The sequence below is a fragment of the Rhinolophus hipposideros genome, assembly GCF_964194185.1.
Source record: "Rhinolophus hipposideros genome assembly, chromosome: 25".
NCBI classification, from domain to species: domain Eukaryota; kingdom Metazoa; phylum Chordata; class Mammalia; order Chiroptera; family Rhinolophidae; genus Rhinolophus; species Rhinolophus hipposideros.
The window spans coordinates 25,029,982-25,052,370 of record NC_138071.1 but is presented as its reverse complement, the minus strand read 5'-3'; the positions used below and the strand labels follow the sequence as shown (position 1 = coordinate 25,052,370).

General features: G+C 36.9%; 1 protein-coding gene across 1 annotated transcript in view; it reads right to left on the bottom strand.

The window, feature by feature from the left end:
* Positions 1–22,389, bottom strand: part of CNTNAP2 (contactin associated protein 2) — a 1,518,236-nt gene that overhangs the window by 827,851 nt on the left and 667,996 nt on the right. Inside the window, exon 4 of the mRNA XM_081038748.1 lies at positions 16,391–16,538. Within this exon, the coding sequence (XP_080894874.1) occupies positions 16,391–16,538 (148 nt within the window). The remainder of the gene's footprint in view (positions 1–16,390; positions 16,539–22,389) is intronic.

The window sequence follows — 22,389 nt, the reverse complement described above, 5'->3', positions numbered from 1 at the left end:
GTTGCTGGCCATGCAGCCTTGGCTCTAAGGAGAATATCACAGCATGCAACCCTAATCATCCTTTGCAGGCCTTGCCTTGCTTTGTACTCTCCCTACCAAGACTATAGGAGTCTTTCGTTTGAATGACAAATGTGAAGTCCTTTCAATTCCCTGGAGTTCTACCCCAGGGTAAAACCACAGGCAGGCTTTCTAGAAATCAAAGGCTCAAAATCATAGCATGAACAGCTGAAAATCAGCTGTTCTAGCTGTCCCTCTAAAGCAGCTGTCTGTCTAGACTCTGCACTGGGAATCTTAGAATTCCCAGCATAATGATCCATTGATAGGTGTGATTACCGTGGTGACATTTCTCAAGGTGTTTGAACCTTGAGATGGGCTACCCGTACATATCTTAGGGTATAGAAGAACTGATAGGTTGAATCACCTGATACTGGGGATGTCATTTTCCCCAACAAGGTGTTTTTTTTTTTCTTCTGCATTTACACCTGCTTACATGTTTATTCGATTGTTTCAGATAAATCAAGTCCTTCTCAAAAGACTGTAATTTCCATGAGAAAGAGACTATGCCATATGCTTAATTTCTGTCTCTAGTGACAGTTAGGCACAACATATTTTCTTTAAAGCAAAACCAAAGAAAACAAAACAAAGAAACAAACAAACAAAAAACACCCCAAAACCAACCAACCAACTAACCAACCAACAAAAAACAGGAATAGAGTCAATGGAATTGCAATAGATGTATACGATATCAGAGGGGCAACAGATTGGGGGAGGGGGATTACCACTTTGTGAGGGGTGAAATGTCTAACTATTACGTTGTTTTGTGCACCTGAAACTAATAAAACAAAACGAAACAAAAAACAAAGCACGTGAAATTACAATATGTGAAAAGCACCGTACTGAACCAGTCTATTTCACTTCAGGTTATAAAGAAACACTCAGGTAATTGGTTTATTGAGTTTACATTAATGAAATAAATGTTGAAATTGCAGACATAGCACAGCTCTTACGAAAGCCAATGTTGTCTAGGTGCATACAGAAGTCCAGCTGTGCCTAGATTATTCCTCGATAGCTGCTCTAATACTGCAACCACGGCCCACCATGTGGCGACTTAAACTGAGATTGAAATGAGCTAAAATTCAATGAAGTAAAAAATTCAGTTCCGCAGACACCCTGGCCACATCTCAACCTGGATGCAATGTTTTTACCTTTTGATCAACCCCGTGCTGCATCAAGCTTCAATTGCACTATTTTTGTGATCGCTTCCTTTCCCTACAACTAAGATCGCTTCCTTTCCCTATTCTTCCAGCCCAGACGACTGCTTGTTCACCACTGAACAGAATTCCCTGGGAGAAAAGACACCCAAATAATTGGAGAATGTGTGGAGGGCAGAATTCTGGTGCGACACCCACATTCCCTGGGTCTTGTGCACATGGCTGTATAACCTGCTCCACTTGACTGTGGGCAGGACCTGTGAAGGGGACGGATTCACTCTCCTGATTAGGTCACATGAATGGGAAAGTAAGGGAATTCCACAGATATAAGGTCCTGTACCAGTCAGGGGGTTGCTGGGTGGATATATATGTATTAAGAGATTTACATCTGGGAATTGATGTACGTGATATAGGCTCTGGGTAAGCAAATCTGGCATGTCTAGGACAGCCTGTCATGAAGGGTAGATGGGAAACTCTTGGGCAGAAATCCTAAAACTCTGTTCACAGGCAAAATCCTGCTTCCACGGGGAAATCTCAGTTCTGCTCCAAGGCCTTCCAACTGATTAGATCAGGTCTACGCAGATTACTGTAGATGATGCCTTTTAGTCACAGCCAGTTTATTATGGAGATTAATCACATCTATGAAAACCTTCACAGCAGCACCTAGATTTTTGTTTGATTGGACAACTGGAGATTAAAATTGAGCCTAGAGAACACAAATGACTGACTGTCACAGGTCCCTAACCAGTTGATTTTGTGCTACTGAAAAAGGCAACCATCCTGAGTGGGCCTGATTCAAGCAGGTGGGACCCTTAAAAGAGGGTCTAGAGATTAGAGAGTTGAAGAAATAGAGACTATCTGTCCTACTGTCCCCAAAAAAGCAAGCCACCCCGAGCTCTCCAGCTGCAATGGAATGATTTCTGCCAACAGTGCCTCAGCTCAGAAGAGAGTCCGTCTTCAGATAAAAACAACAGTCTAGGCTCACACCTTGATTTCAGTGTTGTGAGACTCGGAGCAAAGGACCCTGTTAAGACGTACCTAGCCACCTGACATGCAGAAATGCGAAAATAATAAATGTATATTGTTTAAAGCCACTAAGTTTGTGATAAAGCACAGGAAACTAATACAAATGGAAAGAAGAAAGAACTTGAAGTATTATTGTGGGCACTGAATGAACTTGGCATTGACTTGGGAAGACTTCATACTTTACCTAAAATATATGTTAAGTAGCTTGCCGGTGGTGATCCCTTCAGTGTATGCCTGTATCAAAATATCCAGTTGTACACCTTAAATATGTACACTTTTTATTGGTCAATTAAACATTAATACAACTGAAAAGGGTTTATTTTAGGCTGCCAGGTTAAAGATAAAATAAAATGCTTATTTCAATTCGTCTCTTTTATCAAGGAAGAATCTTTTTTTTTTTCTTTTCATCTTTAAGGATGAGGAAACTGAAGATCAGAGACTAAACAATTTGCCCAAAGTGACACAGTATCTGCTGGAACTAAGACTCGTATTCTAGAGATAGTTTAGATGATCTCCTTTTTGTGGACACATGAATTATGTAAGAGGGACTGGTGTTTTGACTGTCACTGTTACATTATAAATATTGTAGCATAGTAAAAAAAAAAATTGTGATAAAATTCCATTCTTTATAAAGTTCTATGCAGTTCTCAGCCTCCAATAGATCTGGTCTAATGTGGTCTTCTAAATAAAAAAGGAAGTAGTCACTATGGTTGATGTTGGGGTGAGTGAGCGTATTTAATTATTTATATCACTATTTTTCACCCTGACTATTCTCCCACGAGCGTTAAGCTGGGATTTTATGTCCCCTAATCTCTTGCCTGTACTGGTAACAGAACTGAATGGAGTAACCTTAAAACTGGCCACGATCTGCTACAAACTACAGTCTATAAACATCTTTAGTTCAGTTAGAAGACTCATTCTGGATCAGTGAGAAGACTTTTTCTCTTCTCTACTCAAACACTAGGTCATGTGATCTTTGTTGCCTCAGAGTGTCTGTACGTCATGTGTCGGCTGCAGGTGCCTAGCGTTTGCTCTCAGACCTCTAAATTAACTTGCAATGTGCTCCCCTACAAAACTGTCTTTCTCACTTTACTTTTGCTTTAGAGTTTGGAGAGTAGATAGATAAGAAAAATAAGAGTGAAGACGATGGCCACTTCCCCCATTTTCTTGACTATTCCTGACTTTAATATCCACTAAAATCAAAATGAAATCAGAAATACATCCCTAGTACTTTCCACTTAAAAAAATCAACATAAAATGAGCACCTGGTATGCACAAGACACATCTTTGATTGCTGAGAGGGACAGGAAACACTGTATAAGAAACAGTTCATGTCTTCAAGAAATGGATAATATACTTGGAGAATAGACTGAAAAAGCATAATGAACTCATGAAATTATATGATAAGGGCCAAGAGAACACAAAGTGATGTCATATAAAGGGAAATACTGATCCACATATTTATCCAATTGTACCTTGTGGATTGCAGGTATAATTCTGCATCTGCCACTCACCAGCTAGTTTGCGAACAATAATTTGCAGCCATTTTGGACTTTGCGTACCTGGTATTTCAATAAAAGTTGAGAGAGATCATCTTAAATTTTATAGAAGATTTATACTTCCTTAATTTTTAATAGTTGGAATCGATAAGCTCATAGTTAGATCCCAAGTTTGTGTTCCGTAATTTTGATCTCATTCTTAATATATTGGTGGTTTGGGAGCTGGGTGAATGAATGTATTTCTTGACTTAAAACACAAGTTGCTCTCTAAGTAAAAATTCAAATGGCTGCCATTTATTGAACAATTACTGTGTACAAGACATTTTCTATTAAACTCTTCAATTAATACTTACAATGTTAAAGAATAGATATTTTCACATTACAAATAGGAAATTCATTTCAGAAAAGATCAATGACTTATCCAGAGCTACATAGCTAATAAGAGAACAACTGGGGTTTGGGTAAGACTCTATGTGACACGTTTCCTCTCCTATTGTGCCTTTACACTCAATCTTATCTACAAGCTTTTCTATAGAAAGAAGAAATGAGGAAAAAAAATTATGCATGTCAGAATTACTTAATTACAAAAACATTCAAGGGTCCTGCATTTTACTTTCCATTTGGGTTGATTAAATGTTTTTGTAGGCTTACTTTACAAGACATTTAGCTCTTAACATTGTATCAAATTGATGTGGGATTTCACGAGTTGTAGTTATACATGTTTTGGTTATTCTAGATTGAAATAAGCCAGTCAAATGCAAGATTTTAACAATTTCTATGAAAGAATTAGTTAGATATAGATGTGTTGAAGATGGGGAGAATAATTTTCCATTCACTACAGACTTCCTTTCTTTTCCATTTTTCCTTCAGTTAGAGATATTTTGTCATTTAATAGGTTCCTCTCTTATTAACTAAATATTCTGTAACTGTTTGTGGAAAAATGTACTATGAGCACTGTTGACTGGTGATGGGTTAGAGGAGACAGGCTGAGAGAAAGATGGCACGTGTGCACTCAAGGGAATCTGAGCAACACCTTCCGTGAAGAATGCCACGCAAAACACAGGGAAATGTCAAATCTGTACAGACCGGTGTGGTCAGAGGATTCTTCCACATCATTTAGAAGTTAAATGTTCCATTTTTTAACAATGAACAGCCTCTTGTTACAAGGTGCAGAGACTTTTGTGGTAGAATACAGATTACCGTTTCCCCGAAAATAAGATCTAAGCAGACAATCAGCCCTAATGTGTCTTTTGGAGCATAAATTAATATAAGACCTGGTATTACATTACATTACATTACATTACATTATGTTATATTATATTAAGATCCGGTCCCATATTATAATAAAATAAGTCTGGGTCTTATATTAATTTTTGCTCCTAAAGATGCGTTAGAGCTGATTGTCCGGCTAGATCTTATTTTTGGGGAAACACGGTACACAGCAGTACACTGTGTATGTGTCTGTGTGTGTATTATTTATTCTTTTTCATATTAGCAGTATACTTTTATGAGCCATTAGAATCATGAGAATTCTGGTGCATCAATTTAGTTGACATTGGAATTTTCATAATTCTTTGCTAATGTTCACTCAACACATTATTACTAAAAAGCATCCAAAATTAAAATATAATTTATTTAGTATGATATAACGAAAGGAGATGTCTCTTTGAGTTTAAATCTGAAGTAAATGCCACGTTTATTTAATGGGTGATTTGAGGTGGTTGCTTAAGCTTTCCAATCCCTTCTTATACACCTCAAAATGGGAGTAATAATGCTTACTGCATAGAATTGTCATGTGGATTAAATGAAATAACAAACATAAAATGCTTAACAAAGTGGATGACTTAAGATAAGCATGGAGAAAGGAAAAGTAATATACTTAGTTTTGAAATGTGATCCCAGTATATTATGGGAAATAATTACAATCAAGAGCATCTCTAATCTTTACTCCCCTCCAAAAAATGAATCAAAACAAAACAAACAAGCAAACAAACAAAAACACCAAAAAACAATTTTGTGGGCAAGATGATTATGAAGTGAATCATTTGAAGGAAATTGAAGCTGTCAGAGTTTATCCAAAGAGCTCTGATTCAATCAATTCAATTGAAAGCAATAAAAACACAGCCAAGCCAATTTAATGGCATTGCTCACTAAAGAAATTGTTTGAACCTTTATCTAGAACACAGTTCTTCTACACTCTCCACATACTGTGTGCCACTATGTACGGATCTGAATAAGCACAATTTAAGGTGGTACAGAGACTTTATCCTCAAAACCCAAACAGCATTTGCTTGTGTCATGTCATTCCATTTCTTACCACAGGGAGAAGAAGGCGGAGCATTTTGCAAGGATTGGACAGATTTGACTCGAATTCCTGAACACATCCATGGGGTCATCTGGAGTTACATGGTCAATGGAAGCTTTAGTAAAAATACACAACTTTCCTTCTTTCCTTAGTAAGTAGGAATAGAGCCCTTTAAAAAATGAAGCTGAGAAGCAGGATGAAGCTTTATTTTGCTTATTTTCTGTCTTCTAGAGAAAATTAGCCTTCGCATTATTTATTAAACATCAATGTTTCTCAAATGGACTATGTGAAAACAGTATGAATTTGTAGACCATAAGCAAAGCGCATTGTGTAATATTTCCATTGTGTTCAACTGTGTATTGATAAATGCAAAATGCAAATGAACAACCGTATAAATAACACTCAGCCTAAACTGTGTGGAGGACCCCGTCAATCTTATCTCAATCCAAACTTAAATGCACATTAAAGAAAGTGTAAAATTAGTCAAAAAAGAAGAGAGATTCAACTCAATCCTAGCTGAAAAGATCGCATAACTAATGGCAAAAGAATGATGAATTAATCAAAGTAAAACAGCTTTATTTTTAAACTCTAGAAAAAATTTTGCATGGTTCTCCATAAATAGTACAGATAAAATATATGAGAATTCAGGGGATCAGTTTGCTTTGCAATATTTATGCTGAGAAGGAGACATAGTCGCGTTTCTATCTACAGTATATGCATAGGAGTTCTATATCTGTAGGCATACTTTAATACTACGATTATCATCTGTATCAGTATAAACTCTAAGAAAATCTCAGCATGCAGGATATACTTCTTGCATACAGCTGGCACTATAATAGAGATGAAATGAAAATGGAGCCAGTTCTTACAGTGTGTCTATTTTCTTTATCTCATATAACGAGCCAATTAGTGGGCAACAGGCACATCTATACAAGCAGTTCTCACCCAGGGCGGGGGCATTTCTCAGTGTCTGGAGTCAATTTGGGTTGTCACAACTGGAAGAGGTGTGGTGTACTACTAGCATCCAGGGGTAAAGGCCAAAGTGGAGGTAGAGGCTAAGGACACTCAAGAGTCTGTAACGAATAGGACAGCCTCTCCCCACTTATGTCCAACAGTACATTCTCTAGGCAAAAACATCAACAGTACCAAGGATGAGAGACCTTGATCTATAATGATATTCACTGCGGCCACCATATAAAATATAGTTTGCTTTAAGACACTTATCCTTTTCATTTAGAAAGACTTGTATGCAAAACAAGAAAAAAATAGAGAATAAGAAGAGAATGAGTAGCTAATTATGAAAGTGGAGATGAGTGTTCTAGAGTCCTTATGAGGGTTCATGGGAGAGACGCAGGGGTTCTACCACCAGGCTGAGCAGTTTTGGGACAAGTTGCTTGAGAAAGGGGGAAATCCACTGCATTTTCTAGTCACCGTATGGTTTTAAACTCAGAACACTTCCTTTGTCGCATGGTTTTAAAGAAATGTGTGCCAGATTTTACCTTAAACATTATTGCCAAGTGTTCATGAATCAAAACCCCTTGTTCTACTGTATCCCTCAGATATGCTTCTGGGTCTCTCACTGGGTTTCGTTGTAATAATTACTATTTTTTTTTGACTGTTAACCTTAGCATTAGTCAATATAGTTTATTTTTAATCAGCAAATAGCACCCCTATAATAGATGGACACAACACATCTCAATTTGGGGTAGAAGTTAAACCAATTGTGCCCAGAGTCAAACAGTAATGACAGTGTGTGAGCTCAGTCCTACTTTCACCTGTCCTTTGCAATGCAGGAAAACCTGGTGATACGATTTGAATAAAAGAATTGTGTTTTCTGTATAAGCACAATGCCACAAGAAAGAGGGTTGCCATTGCCTTCATGTTAAAACATCTGCACTTCAAAGTTTAAGAAGCTACATGCGCAGTCTCTGGATTCATTTTGTATGATACACAAATATGTGTGATACAGCAAGAATAATATAGGGCAAACCACTAAGTAACTATCCTGATAAACATTAGGTTCATTTCATGTTGTAGGTTTTCCATGTTGTTAATTTGACTCAGGTAAGTAATTAACACGGTCCATGTGATGATATTAGGATCAGATGATTAAACCAGATTTTACACAAATAAAGGTCTTACTAGAGCCGAATTTTACCAATAATTTTAGGAAACAAGCAATCAAGAGACTGTGGCGTAAGGCCTAAAATTAAAACCCAGCATTTATGTATGCCTTGACATCTGACCAAAAGGTCCCCTAGCAACTCTCGTCCCGTGGGTGATATCTCCTAGGAAAAAGTCCTCCCTGTTTCAGAGATCAGGGAGAGGGTCAGCTTATCCCTGAGCAGATGGGGCTTCAGTTCCCTGACACCCCACAGAATTATGAAAGTGATCCTCACATTCTCCTGCGGGAGTCGGGGGACACCGCACCATCTTGATACTACAAGGCCTACCTCTCACAGAGACTGATGGTTCACTCCATTCCCGAAGGTAACCCCCATGTAGCCTGCATGGTGTGTGGTGTCCTCCTCCCCCCAGGCTGCAAGAACATATAACTGATAATCTGCCGTTGATTCATCCATCCTATGTTGGGTGTCAGGTGTTCAACCAACCCCATAATCCCAGGGTGGGAATACCTCCCTCACCAATGGGATGAAAAAAAGATGGAGGCACAAGCAAAACAGGGAGGGATGTGGAACAACCTGCAGAGTTTCTCAGGCCCTTCCTTCTTTCATCACACTGTGCTCTCTGACCTCAAGTACTAGGGAGGGTGTCTGATAAGCCATGAGTTTACTACCTCCTACAGAGCGAGCACTTAGGTTAGGAAAGGTCTCCATTCAATACCTCAGAGATCACCTAGATTATGAGTTAATTTCCAGGGAGCCAAGTGTGTTTATCAAGGGAGCCTAAAACAGGGGTATCTTGCTCAAAACATGCCATAGATAAGGACTTTCCCCATAGAGACAATCATTATTTGGGGGTGCTTGGAGCTACAGTTATCCGAATGTTTACAGAGAGATTGGTCCAGCTCATCTGACTTCTTTCTTTCCTAACATCACTGATTGGGAGGGAAATAGTACATAAGGCAGCTTCTTTAAACACTCCCAGTTCACCAAAACAAGCATGAAAGGTTGAAGAGACTAATATGACAATATTTGGAGCATAAGAAAATGTTACATATATGTTCAATTTAGAATAGGAGTATAAGAATAAAATTGTGATAGTCCTTCTCAAGTCTAGGTATGAAGAATCTGATACCAGTCTAATAATTGTGTTCTAATAGGAACACAATTATTAGATGCTTTAAAATGACTGATTTCTAATTTTCAATGGATGTAACCAAGAATTTGCACTGCTTGAAAATTTAAATGTCAGCATACTAAATGATTATTTTATTATATTGTTATTTGTAATTCATGAAGGCGATAATTGCCATCTTAAATATTTGCTCTTCTCTCCCTAGCTAAGCTCATTTAAAAAGGTGATAATTAAGACTAACAACTCAAGAATAAAAGCTAATAAAAGAATCTTAGTAGATATTTGCAGAGTTTTAAATTTTACTTCTTTCCTCACATTAAACAGGAATTATAAGTGACATGTTGATGGACTATATAACTATAACTTTGACTTTAATACTGTCTGTAATCACCTAACATAAATAAGAAGTGACATATATGTAAAAAGTACTTAAAATAGCTCATGAGCTGATTCCCTGAGGAAACGGACCAACTGAGGTTGATAAATTTTCTGCACCAAAAAGCAAGGGAAACTTGAGTTGTGTTTATTTGCAAGCTATCTCCAAGCTATACAATGAGTGTATTATGAATATCGGTCCATTAAACTTTCCTATTGAATATGTGGAGTGTCCAATACTGCTAAGATATTTTTCTTGTTGAACATCTCTTTCTATATACTCTTATAGGGAAAACTATGGGCCAAGTTTTAGTCAAATACAAAATAGTATTTTATGCAGGTCATCACTATGATTATAAAAAGTCCTTGTGGGTAGAGAAGAAAAAAAGAATGAACCAGAGCAGGGAGGTATCGAATGTCATAACAATGCCCTAGATTGTTATGCAGGTTTTCTAGGTCTGTGATCAATTCTCTTATGGAAGTCACAGAACCCTGTAGACACTGGTTTTCTGAGTAATAAAATAAGGGATCGGGCTAAGGGGTCTCCTGGGAACTTAACGGTTTTTAAGTGCTTGTAGAGTATGGCTCTTTGCATTAATTGAAATGACTTATTTAGAAACCATGGTGAAACATAGTTATTTTTCATTATTTCATTCTTCTCTTCAACCAGTAAACATAACGTGTGTATGTATTGTTTTAAAATGTTTGCTTTTCTTGGAAAATTATTTTATGAAAAGATTGTTGGACTAATATTTACAGTAAAAAATATATCCTCTCTTATTCTACAATAGAAGTGGCCTGTTTTTCCTAATTCAGAACTGCAAACATGGCTTAATTACATGTTATGCTGTACCAATAATTTTAGTTTGCTTTTAAATCAACACTATGGATTTCATGTCAAATTAACCTTCAAAATTATTGAGAGTAAATTTAAATTTAGATTTTTGTGGTAAGCAATACAATGTAAATATAACTCTAAATCAGTGATATACCAAATATAATTGTTTTGTACACCTGAAACTAATAAATAAATAAATTAATTTAAAAAAAAAATGTGTACGAGTTGCCATTTGTAACTGTTCTATACCTAAGCAGACAGCTACATTTGCCATGTTTCCTGATAGTCCTAGACTCAATTGTAATTATGTTCCAAGTAAAGAAATTATACTGGAAAAATTTAATCAATTAAAGGCTGATTTTCATGTATCGCCATTGACATGAAAACCATAATGCAATTCTTTGTTTTTCATAACTTGATTTTTTTTTTTCAATGCAAATGTCACCCTCCAATATTGGTCCAGGAATAAGGATCTGACTTTTTATTTTATAAAATAATACCTTCTTATATTTTAATATTTATACCTTTACATTTATATTTCTTAATACGTACAGACCAAATGATCTAGTGTATTTTTCACCATTTCAGAAATATCAGAATGACCAGGTGCTGAATTATCACCACCGAAGTGAGCTTCAATTAGAAACAGAGAAACAGTCTTTCTATTGTCATATTCCAATTCCAGTTTGAAATACAAACTATTTTTTAACGAACTGAAGAATACTACATGTGCTTGAATCTTCCATTTTTCCAAGAGAAAAGTTCCATTTCTCTTAATGGCAAGAACATTTCTGTTTATAACATGCCATTTTGTTTTAAATTTATTGCACACAAACATAAGAACAAAGCATGAGCTGCATCCATAACTTACTTGCATGACAATTTTAATTATCTCTCGGCCATGTGTAACGTGGCTTTGATAGTGATTAAATCTACCTTTATATTGATTTACTTTTCTTTTCATATTAATCTGGACATAAAGTTCAAATGAATTAATAAGAGTGTGATTATATTTCTTCTTCTGATAAGCAATTTATATATGTAATTCATAAGCAGCTTCACAAAATTGTGGTTTAAAATGTCCTTAAGTAGAAATAACAAAGGGCTAGACACATGCAAGTTAGAAAAGAAAAACCTGAGTTCCTTGATGATATGGCTCTTTTGGAACCATATCTAAATTCAGTTTAGCAATTATCTCAACATTCTGTAGGCCCCTAGAGCACCATTTGATATGATGTAATAGAATCATACCCTGTTTAGCAGTGGAAAAAAATCTATACAATATCAACTAGTAATCAATTTTCATTGAGGGAATAAATTAGATCTATATCATTTGCATCATATATTAGTTCATTTCAGGAAACACTGATTGTATACAGGGAGTCTGCTAATTAATGGAAAACGTCAGTCATGAGTAAGGTGACTTTGTGTGTTCTCCACCCCCATCCCTCCCCCCAATACCTTCAGGCCTGCTATATTTTGGAATGTTTGCATAAATATCCCATTGGATATATTCACATAATGTGTGAGTAAAAAAAAAAAGAAAAGACGAGGTTCATTCAGGGACTTCAGAGAAATCTTCTTGTTGGAAATTGCATCTCAATTTATTTTTTTAAGTGTGTTTTTCCAGGCCCTATCAGTTCCAAGTCAAGTAGTTGTCAAGATAAGACAGATTGGTCAGGTGAAGAATGATGGAGTGGACACTGCAGTAGGAGAGGACATCTTGGATGAACGTACATTACAAAGCAGCTCATGTATTTGGGAATAAAAATGGTTTGTATGAGTGGGGCATAAAGTGCAATGTGGACATGATAGGGTGGAAGACTGCAGAAGTAACGGGAAGGGTGCTATACATCAAGCTAAGAACTTAAGACTTCACAGGCAACGTATAATAGATGTTTAAAGTCTTCTAAGTACAGATGTGATATGGCCAGATTAGCGTTTGGGATTTAAAATTAGCGAAATGATTTACAAAGAGAATTCAATAAATGTTAATGGGATTGATGAATCTGTGTCACAATATATCGATCCCCAAACGACGTAATAAATCTTTTCATTTCACACACACACACACACACACACACGCACGCACGTGTGTGTGATGAACAAAAAACTATAAGAGTCTGGGACCATTTTATATTATACAAAATTAAACATCTAATTTAAGGAGAAAAACAGGTTGACTTCCAGAACTGTTTCTTATTCTTCTGCCCAGCTAAACCGATCTAAACAGAAATTTATATGAATTTTAATGAACACATGTTGTACCAGGTGAAATAATGTTCCCCCCAAAATTCATATCCACCCAGAAACTCAGAATGTCGACTTATTTGGAAATGGGTTCTTTGCAGATGTGATTGGTTACTTGACAATGAGGTCATACTGGGCCAGGTGGATCCTAACCCAATGGCAGGTGTCCTTATAAGAAGGCCATGTGAGGATACAGAGACACAGACACACAGAGGGAGGAAGGCCACGTAAAGACAGAGATTAGAGTGATGTAGCTACAAGTCACCAAGCACTGTGGGCAGCCAGCCACCAGAAGCTCAGGGAGAGGCAGGAAACAGCTTCTCCCTCTGAGCTCCAGAAGGACACAACCCTGCTGACACCTCGATTTCGGACTTCTGCCCTCCCGAACTGTGAGATAATAAATCTCTGTTGTCCTAAGCCACGCAGTTTGTGGTGATTTGTTATGACAGCTGTAGCAAACGAATGCATGTTTACATGGCAGTTTCTCTTGCCTAGGCAGCAAGAGAGCAATGGGAATAAGTCTGTGGTAGTGATAAGAGAATATTCTCAGCACAGCATGAAAAGGACAAAACATTGTCCCTCTTCATTTGTATCTGGCTTCTCCTGATATATTTTTCTCCCCAGCCTAGCACTCATTTTCCACCATGATTTGCATTGGACGACATCTCTAGGCTTTTTTAATTATTCATCTAAATTGAAGGCATAGATAGAATTACTTCAGTTGTGTGTATCCTGGTTTCCCAAGGTACTGACCTTGCTCTTACGAAGACTCTGGTTAAAGCTAATTTAGTGTTTGTCATAAAAAACGTTCACTACTTTTACCAACACACTGTGGTGGGCTTTTGTTCAATGAAAATTTGAGGACTGCAGCCAGAATGATTTTTTTTTTTTAATATGACTGGACTGTGACTTCTCCCTTTAGCTTCATGTAGTCCCTCCACTAGAGAGGAATAAGATTAGCATTTGGGAGATGGCTTACTGAGTCAAAAGACCTGGGGAAGATCACTGGGTTTTTACAAATAACAGCATGCACTTGTTTCAACTAAATTTGAGGGGAAATTAAACAGAGAGCTCTACAGTCTTCAAAGCAGTGGCCTGGCACTGAATTCTCTACCTGGAATAGCGTGAACTTCTTACTTCAGCCTAGAGAGGGACATCATTTCTCAGATTACAGAGTGATCATGGGAGAATGGCATGGAGGAAAGATGACACTGGCAAGAGGAATGATCGTAGGACTACCTTCCAACGGAAGCAGCATTCATTCTGAGATTTCTCCCACGCTAGTTCTTCCGGCAAACTTGGAAATATGAGTAGTGCAACCCTATCCCCTAACCTGCAGGATTAAGAGAAATCTCAGAGAAACTCCCTAAGGGGTTTTCAGAAAGATGAGAGAATTCATTTTTCTCTCCCACAAAAGTCATGAAAGCTTAGTCTCTCTCCTTGCTGGGACCCCAGAAACACAGTACCTGCTACTCACAAGAGGGCAAAACGGGATGGTGTGTCAGATCTACACTTCCCCACTGACAGATCCATGATTCCTGTTCTCCTTGAAAAGTGAAACAAGGCTCTCAAGGCAGCAGTTCACGAAATTCAAACAAAAATAGAGGGTCATCTTCCAAGGACCCACTCCAGTCTGAATCCTAGTACAGGTAAATTTAAAATATTGTAACTTTAGGAAAGTTCATAACAAGTGTGTTTCACACATCTTTTTCTTATTATAAACATGTATACATTTCTTGGAAAAGATAAAAGTATAATTTGCATTCTTCAATAATAGACAAATGAAAAATAATCTGACCTGGACACTGGTCAGGGAAATGACCTATCACCAAATTTTTGACAGTTAAGATAGCATCCAAGATGATTATTTTTTTTCTACACACAGGAAAAAAAAAATTATAGAGACCATCACTAAGAAAATAAATGTTATAATTTATTTAGATTGTAACAAGAACAATAAGGAGCAATTGTTTTGGTCCTTCTAAGCTGCATCATTCTATATGGCAGCCAGTAGTCACATTATTTTAATTCAAATTAATTAAAATTACATAACATGAGAAGCCTAGTTTCCCACTTGTCTTAGCTATATGTTAACTGCTCAGTAGCCACAGGTGGCTGGTCACTAGAGGAGGTGGGGAACATTTACATCTTTGCATGAAGTTCTACTGGGAAGCACTGCACTCGGCTAGTTTTGTATTAGTTTTTTTCAGGATATTGACATTTATATTAATGTCCTGCTACTGTTATAACAAACTACCAAAAACACAGTGGATTAAAGGAACAGAAGTTTGTTGTCTCCCAGTGTTGGAAGCCAGAAGTCCCAACTCAGTTTCACTGGGCTGAAATCAGTATGTCTGCAGGGCCACCTGCCTCCAGAAGCTCTGGGGAGAATCTGCTGGTCAAATCTTCCAGTGTCTGATGGCTGCCCGCGTTCCATGGCTTGTAGCCACATCTCTGCAATCTCAGCCCCCGTGGTCACCTTGCCTCGCTCTTTTATGTGTCTGAAACCTCCCCCTGCCTACCTCTTACAAGGACACCTGTGAATGCACTTGGAGCCCACTGGGCAATACCAGACAATCGCCCCAGGCCAAGGTTATTAAGATAATCACATCCACAAACACCTGTCTTATCAAGTAACATTACAGACTCCGGGAATTAGAACCTGGTATCTCTGAGAGGCTATTATCCAATTTATTAAAACCTCTGCAATGCTATGTTTCAATTTCTGTTTTACTTTATTTGATCCCAGGTTGCCAATTTATCATTTACTCCACTGGCATCTATAGGGAGAAATGCTAATGCGGTTTCCTAAAGTGTGTGATTTTTCCCCCCAGAAAGTCTTTCACACTAAAAAATCTAGCTTCTTATTTAGCTTCAGGTAATTTTCCCTCCTGAGTTATGATCACCGGAGACTAGCATGGATGGAAAAGCCCATGACAACACTGACTCAAAACTTTACTAATCTACTTGCAATGATTACAGAACATGTCATATTTTAAGACATACTTGAAGCAGAAACAATAGATAGCTGAATTAAAATCCCCAAGTCCGTAAGTTGAAATAGACACATGTACAATGTATTTAAAAAGTACAAAAAGGGAGTTTAAAAGACCTTTAAAGGAAAAGAAACTTGTTAGATGGTTAAGGAAGTTTGAAAAAGATGCAAATAAAATTTATAGACATATAAAATGTAATTGACATTGAAACTCAGTGCGTGGTTTTAAAAGAGTGATACACTAAACTGAAGAGAAATGGAAAGGTGTTCTTAAGAATATATTCAAAATAAATCACAACGAGCCAAAAAGATGGATAATAGTATAGGTTTCCACTTTTTAAACATTTCATAAAACTTTAGGCAATATAATTAATAAGTTCTGTTGGTTTGATCTATTGAACAAAATTGCTTCCCAAACCTTTACTTAAGGTATTCTTAAGGTACTCTCTTTGTGTATAAATGTAAATATACATGTGTGACACACAGACAACCTTCTATGTTATTTATATATAAAAACAGAAGGCAGTTTACCGTCGAGAAAACAAACTGATAAACAACTGAAAATAAACAGATTACTGTTTGCATGAGACGGCAGAACCCACAGCAAACTTAATCTGTGCGCTTGCTACTCACAGTAGGAACAGCCGTAGACCTCAATCCTGAGCCCGATGCGGCCTTCCCCGTGCCAATCCAGGGGCACCACGCGCAGGTAGCGGGCAACCACTGGGTGCTGGAGGTCGTGGCGGACCACGCCATCAGAGTTGGTGTTTCCCGGGAATGCCTGCAAGAACAACGACATGCGAAAATCAGGGGAAATACCTGAAAACAACCATGCTCTTTTCTGTGTTCTAAACTAAACTTCAATGAGCTTATCTGATGGAAGGATTTTATATTCTGCACACCATAAACAATTTGAAAAAAAGAAAAAAGAGGAAAGCTTCTATATATCCTTTATTTGACAACAAGTTTCAGTTTTAAATGGAAACTGGGCCAAGGTTCTATGGGTCCTTTCACATGTGTAAATATACTCATATAGTAAAAGAATGAAATACTATACGGTACCCGTTGTAGTATACAATAAATATTTTAATTATGAGGTCTAATATTTGAATTACGCATTAAACCATTTTTTGTAGAATCCAACCATATTTCTTGCTTTTAAAAAAATCTTCTCTACGTGACCTCCCCATGCCACCATTAGAAATCTGACAACTTTTTCAGCATTAGTTAGATAAAAAGAACAATTGACTACATTGTGCTTTTCTTTAAAGAAGTGACAGAATAAGAGAACCATAGTCAGTAGCTCGTACCAGAGGCAAGCAGACTGGCAGCAAGGAATTGAGAGTCACTGCCAGCGTGAATTGTATGAGGAAATAAGAAAACAAAAGATGGCATTTCAAAAGAAAGAACAAGCTTTTGAGAGAACGAAGTAGGAGAAAAGATATAAACCGACCAATTCCTAAGTGTTAACATATAGGCATCGGTAACAGAGAGGGAAGGGGGATCACATAGCACCCAGCTCTTCTTCCCCTCCTTGGCAGCCTCTCCTCTTCTTTGAGGAGCAGCCTCTGTATTTTCTTCCAGAGGTCACCCATTCACCACTGTCAACCCATCTGATTAAGGAGATGCTGCCTTGGAGATGCTGCCTTCTAGCATCAGGAATGGGACCTAAGTCAGTGAGACTCAATTTTAGCACTTCTGCTGGAACAACTCAGTCATATATTCACTCATTTACTGATCCATTCACTTGCTCAGTCATTCATTCACTCAGGAAATATCTGAAAGCCTTCTCTGTACCAGATACTGCTCAAGTCCCTGGGCTACAGGACTGAACAAGAGACATCGAGTTTCAGTTTGCCGGACAATTATGCTATTAAAGTAGATAGTGGGGCAAAATGGAGCAGATAAATTATAAAGATATAATGAATATATATATATATATATATATATATATATATATATATATATATATTTGAAACTATATATATTACCTTATAATGTAGATTAACATATATTATATCACATGTTATTGTCATATATTGTATATATTAAATAATATATGTAGTATATACAAAGGCCAGAATTGCAAATGCCTTGAACATACTTTGCCTGGTTGGGGTACAGTGAGGAAGTCGGTGTTTTTGGAGCACAGTTAAGAAGGAGAGAGTGGGGGAGACCTTGGAGCGGTGGCGGTCGGGGCGAGGAGGGCCTGTGGGCCATGATGATGTTACAGATTTCATCTGAAGTGCGCTGGAAGGAAATCCACAGCAGAGGTTTAAGCAAGAAAGTTACACGTCTTATAATTTTGAAGACTGAGCCCTAAAATCCGCCGTCCCACATAAAGTGAAGTTCCAAGGAGAACAGCAAAGACTGTCGCATAATACAAAGTATATAACGATGGATGGAGCAATCTGGTGACAAGGAGAGGGTTATTTAGGGATGAGAGGAAGGTGGTGCGGACTTGAGTGCTGACAATAAGCAACAGGACACTTACTACATTCAGGATCCCAGATACAAGGCCTGGGGGGGAGAAAACAGAGTGAAACCTAAGACTACTGGGAAAGGAGTGTCTCCTTTCATTAAGCTCTTCTGAAGACTGCACGTCAGATGAAGACAATGGGTGCAAATGGGAGGACTTGGTTTCAGCATCGAAATGCAGAGCTTGCCAGAGGTCACCTCTAGGCTTTCTTATGACTGGACCTGGTTCCTTACTTTTATTTATTTATTTATTTTAGGCAACTGAAAGAATATCGACTAACACAGAGATATTTGAAGGGAAAGGTAATTAGTGAAGACTTAGATATACTGCATTTGAGATTTCACCATACAGTTAAAAAGGCGCAGAGAATTTTAGATGTTTAGGAGGGTCGCGTTTTTATCCGAGGTTAGTTTTTCAAAGGGAGTACACAGAGTGTATTATTTATGAACAAATGCATGGTATGAGGGTGTTTTCAACAGCATTCACTGCATCAGGAGGTTGTGTATTTTGCACTTCTTTTCATTTCCAAGCTCACTGAGATTTGCGACATTATCCTAATAGAAGTTTAAAATATTTCCAAAGAATGGTGTACTGATCATTATCTTAAATACAAATGCATAAACACATGTGAAATGTCTCTTTTCACCTAGCAGTTTTTGGAAAAGTTAAGAAACAGAGAAGAAGGTCTAGCCATTGACTTAATAAAAACAACATCTAATATTTACATATCACTTTATTATTTAAAGGGTTCTAGTACACACCGTATTTTTGTGCTTCACAGAATATGCTATTTGGCAGGAATTATATATATCTATCTATAGACATAGATAGATATAGATATACATAGATATAGATTTTTGTTTTCAAATCAGGAAACTCAGCATCAAAAGAATGAGAGGACTTACTGATACTGAACAAATAATAAGGACAAACAAGGGCCAAGTCATGAGCTTGTCCCCTCCCATCCTGACCTTTGAGAATCGAATTTTCAGCTAGGAATAAAGGTTTTTCTAGTTAGGCACACACATTCATTTTTCATGCTTGATACTACGCATTTGAATATCAAATTTAAAGTTAGATAATTTTATCATATTACATTTTGGATGTCCATTCCATTTCTGGCCCATTTATTAGAGAGCATATTTTGCCTACGTATTTTCCTTCTCTCTTCATGTTTATTTCCACAAATTTTGACAAAAATTAGTGTTTTTCTTCCTTACACATTTTCAAAACCATAATCCTACTGTGCTCCTTAGCAAACGCTGCTCTGCAGTTTTTAACAAGTAATGCAAAGTATGAATAACACTAATAAAAATGAAAGACAGGTCTACTCTGGGTGGTGAACACACAATGCAATATACAGATGATGCACTATAGAATTGTACATTTCAAATATATGTAATTTTATTAATCAATCTCACCCCAATAAAATAATAAATATAAAAAGACTGGTGTGCTACAGTGCCTTTATCATTTTAGCCACAATGGGCTACAATGTCACAGGGCTTGAAAAGGACCTTTTTTTTTTTTCACATTCACCTAGCTGTAGAAAGAAAAAACAGGGTAAGACATACAGCTGATGTTTATAAAACCTTTAAGATTTGGAAATCTGCATCAAAATGAAAGATTAAAATGAATTTGAAGCCATCTTGAATAGAATAATACCCTTTAATATTCAATCTTCATTAAGACAAATGTCACACCATAATATATGCTTTGTGGATATATGAAAACACCAAATTTTATCACTGTAAGACTGAAAAATCAATTTACAGAAACTTGTGAATTATATGTGATCGCTGTTAAATCTCCTTTACCGGCTATGATTTGTATATATGCTGAGAAGTATAGTTTTGTTTTGTTTTTACTAACATAGTATTTATGTAACTTGATAAGCTTTATGCTTCACAAAGCTAAGAGCAATACAATATAATGTTAAACCTCTGGTGCTACTTTAGAGTTAATGTGCTATAAATTGTTAAAAATACAGCAAAGAGTTAGAGCTGTTTTGTAACATAGTCTGAGTCATTCAGAACACTAATTTTGAAGGATCTAACCATCACTGAAATTTTAGTAACTGAAAATTTCCCACCATATACACTAAATAGTTCTTCGAGCTCAAACAATAGTTCAGATGGGCTAAGAAAGAGGGAGAGGGAAACTTTTTCTGTAAAGTGCCAAATAGTAAATATTTCAGGCTCTTCCAGCCATGTACCTCTCAGTCCCATATCCTTTTACATCTTCTTTCCTGTTACTTATTTATTTTTTGGAACAACACTTTAAAAGGTAAAAAAAAAAAAAAAAAAAAAAAAAAAAAAAAAAAAAAAAAAAAACAGAGAAAGAAATAAAAGGTACCCAAATTGGGAATGAAGAAGTTACATTGTCATTTTTTGCAGATGACATGATTCTTTATATAGATAACCCTAAAGACTCTACCCACAACTGTTAGAACCAATAAACAAATACAATAGGATACAAAATCAATGTACAAAAACCTATTGCATTCCTATATGATAACAATGGAATTTCAGAAATAGAAATGAAAAAAAAATTCCTATTGCATTTACAACAAAAAGAATAAAATACCTAGGAATAAACCTAACAAAGGATGTGAAGGACCTATATACACTTTTTTTTTTTTTTTTTTGAGAGCCCACTGGCCCATGTGGGAATCGAACCGGCAGCCTTCGGAGTTAGGAGCAGGGAGCTCTAACCGCCTGTGCCACCCGGCCGGCCCCCCTATATACACTTTTAAAAACTATAAGACATTATTAAAAGAAACTAAAGAAGACACAAAAACATGAAAATAGATTTCGTATTCATGGATTGGAAGACTCAACAGAGTTAAAATGGCCATATTACCCAAATCAATATACAGATTTAACACTATCCCCATAAAAATCCCAATAGCATTTTTTTTTAAGGAAAAAGAACTAAAAAAGTCATCATATTTGTATGGAATCCCAAGAGATCCCTAATAGCCAAAGCAATCCTAGGAACAAAGAACAAGCTGGAGGTAGCACACTCCCTGACTTCAAGTTATACTACAAAGTGACAATAATAAAAACAGCATGGTATTGGCAGAAAAATAGACATGCAGACCAATGGAATAGAACTGAGAACCCAGAAATAAACCCACATATATATGGGCAGATAATTTTCAACAAAGGAGCCAAACATATACAATGGAGAAAACAAAGCCTCTTCAATAAATGGTGCTGGGAAAATTAGAAATCCATGTGCAAAAGAATGAAACTAGACTGCTATCTGTCACCATGTACCAAAATTAACTCAAAATGGATCGAAGACCTAAACCTGAAACAATAAATTGCAAAGAAGGATGTACAGGTACTAAATGTACGGACCTTGGGCTCAGAGAGGATTTTATGAATTTGATCTCAGAGGCAAGGGAAGTAAAAGTATAAAGAAATGAATGGGATTATATCAAATTATAAAGCTTCTGTACAGCAAAAGAAACCATCAACAAAAGCAAAGTAGCAACCAACTGAATGGGAGAAGATATTTACAAACAACACCCCAGATAAGGGGCTAATATCCAAAATGTATAAAGAACTCACACAATTCAACAAAGAAAAAAACACAATCCAATTAAAACATGGGCAGAGGACCTGTACAGACACTTCTCCCAAGAAAACATACAAATAGCCAACAGATATATGAAAAAATGCTCAACTTCACCAGCTATTAGGGAAATACAACTCAAAACCACACTGAGCTGTCACCTCACACCTATTTGAATGGCTCTCATCAACAAGACAAATAATAATAAGTGTTGGAGAGGCTGTGGTGAAAAAAGAACCCACATACACAGCTGGTGGGAAAGTAAACCAGTGCAGCCACTATGGAAAACAGCATGGGGATTCCTCAAAAAATTAAGAATAGAAGTATCATAAGACCTAGCAATTCTCTTCTGGGTATCTACCTGCAAAATCTGAAAACATTTATCCATAATGATATATGTACATCTATTTTCATTGCAGCGTTATTCAGGGTGGCCACATCATGGAAACTAAAGCACCCTTTGATAGATGATTGGATAAAAAAGATGTATATACGCACAATTGAACACTATTCTAAAATGAAACACCGCCATTTGCAACAACATGGATGGGTCTTGAGATTATCACGCTAA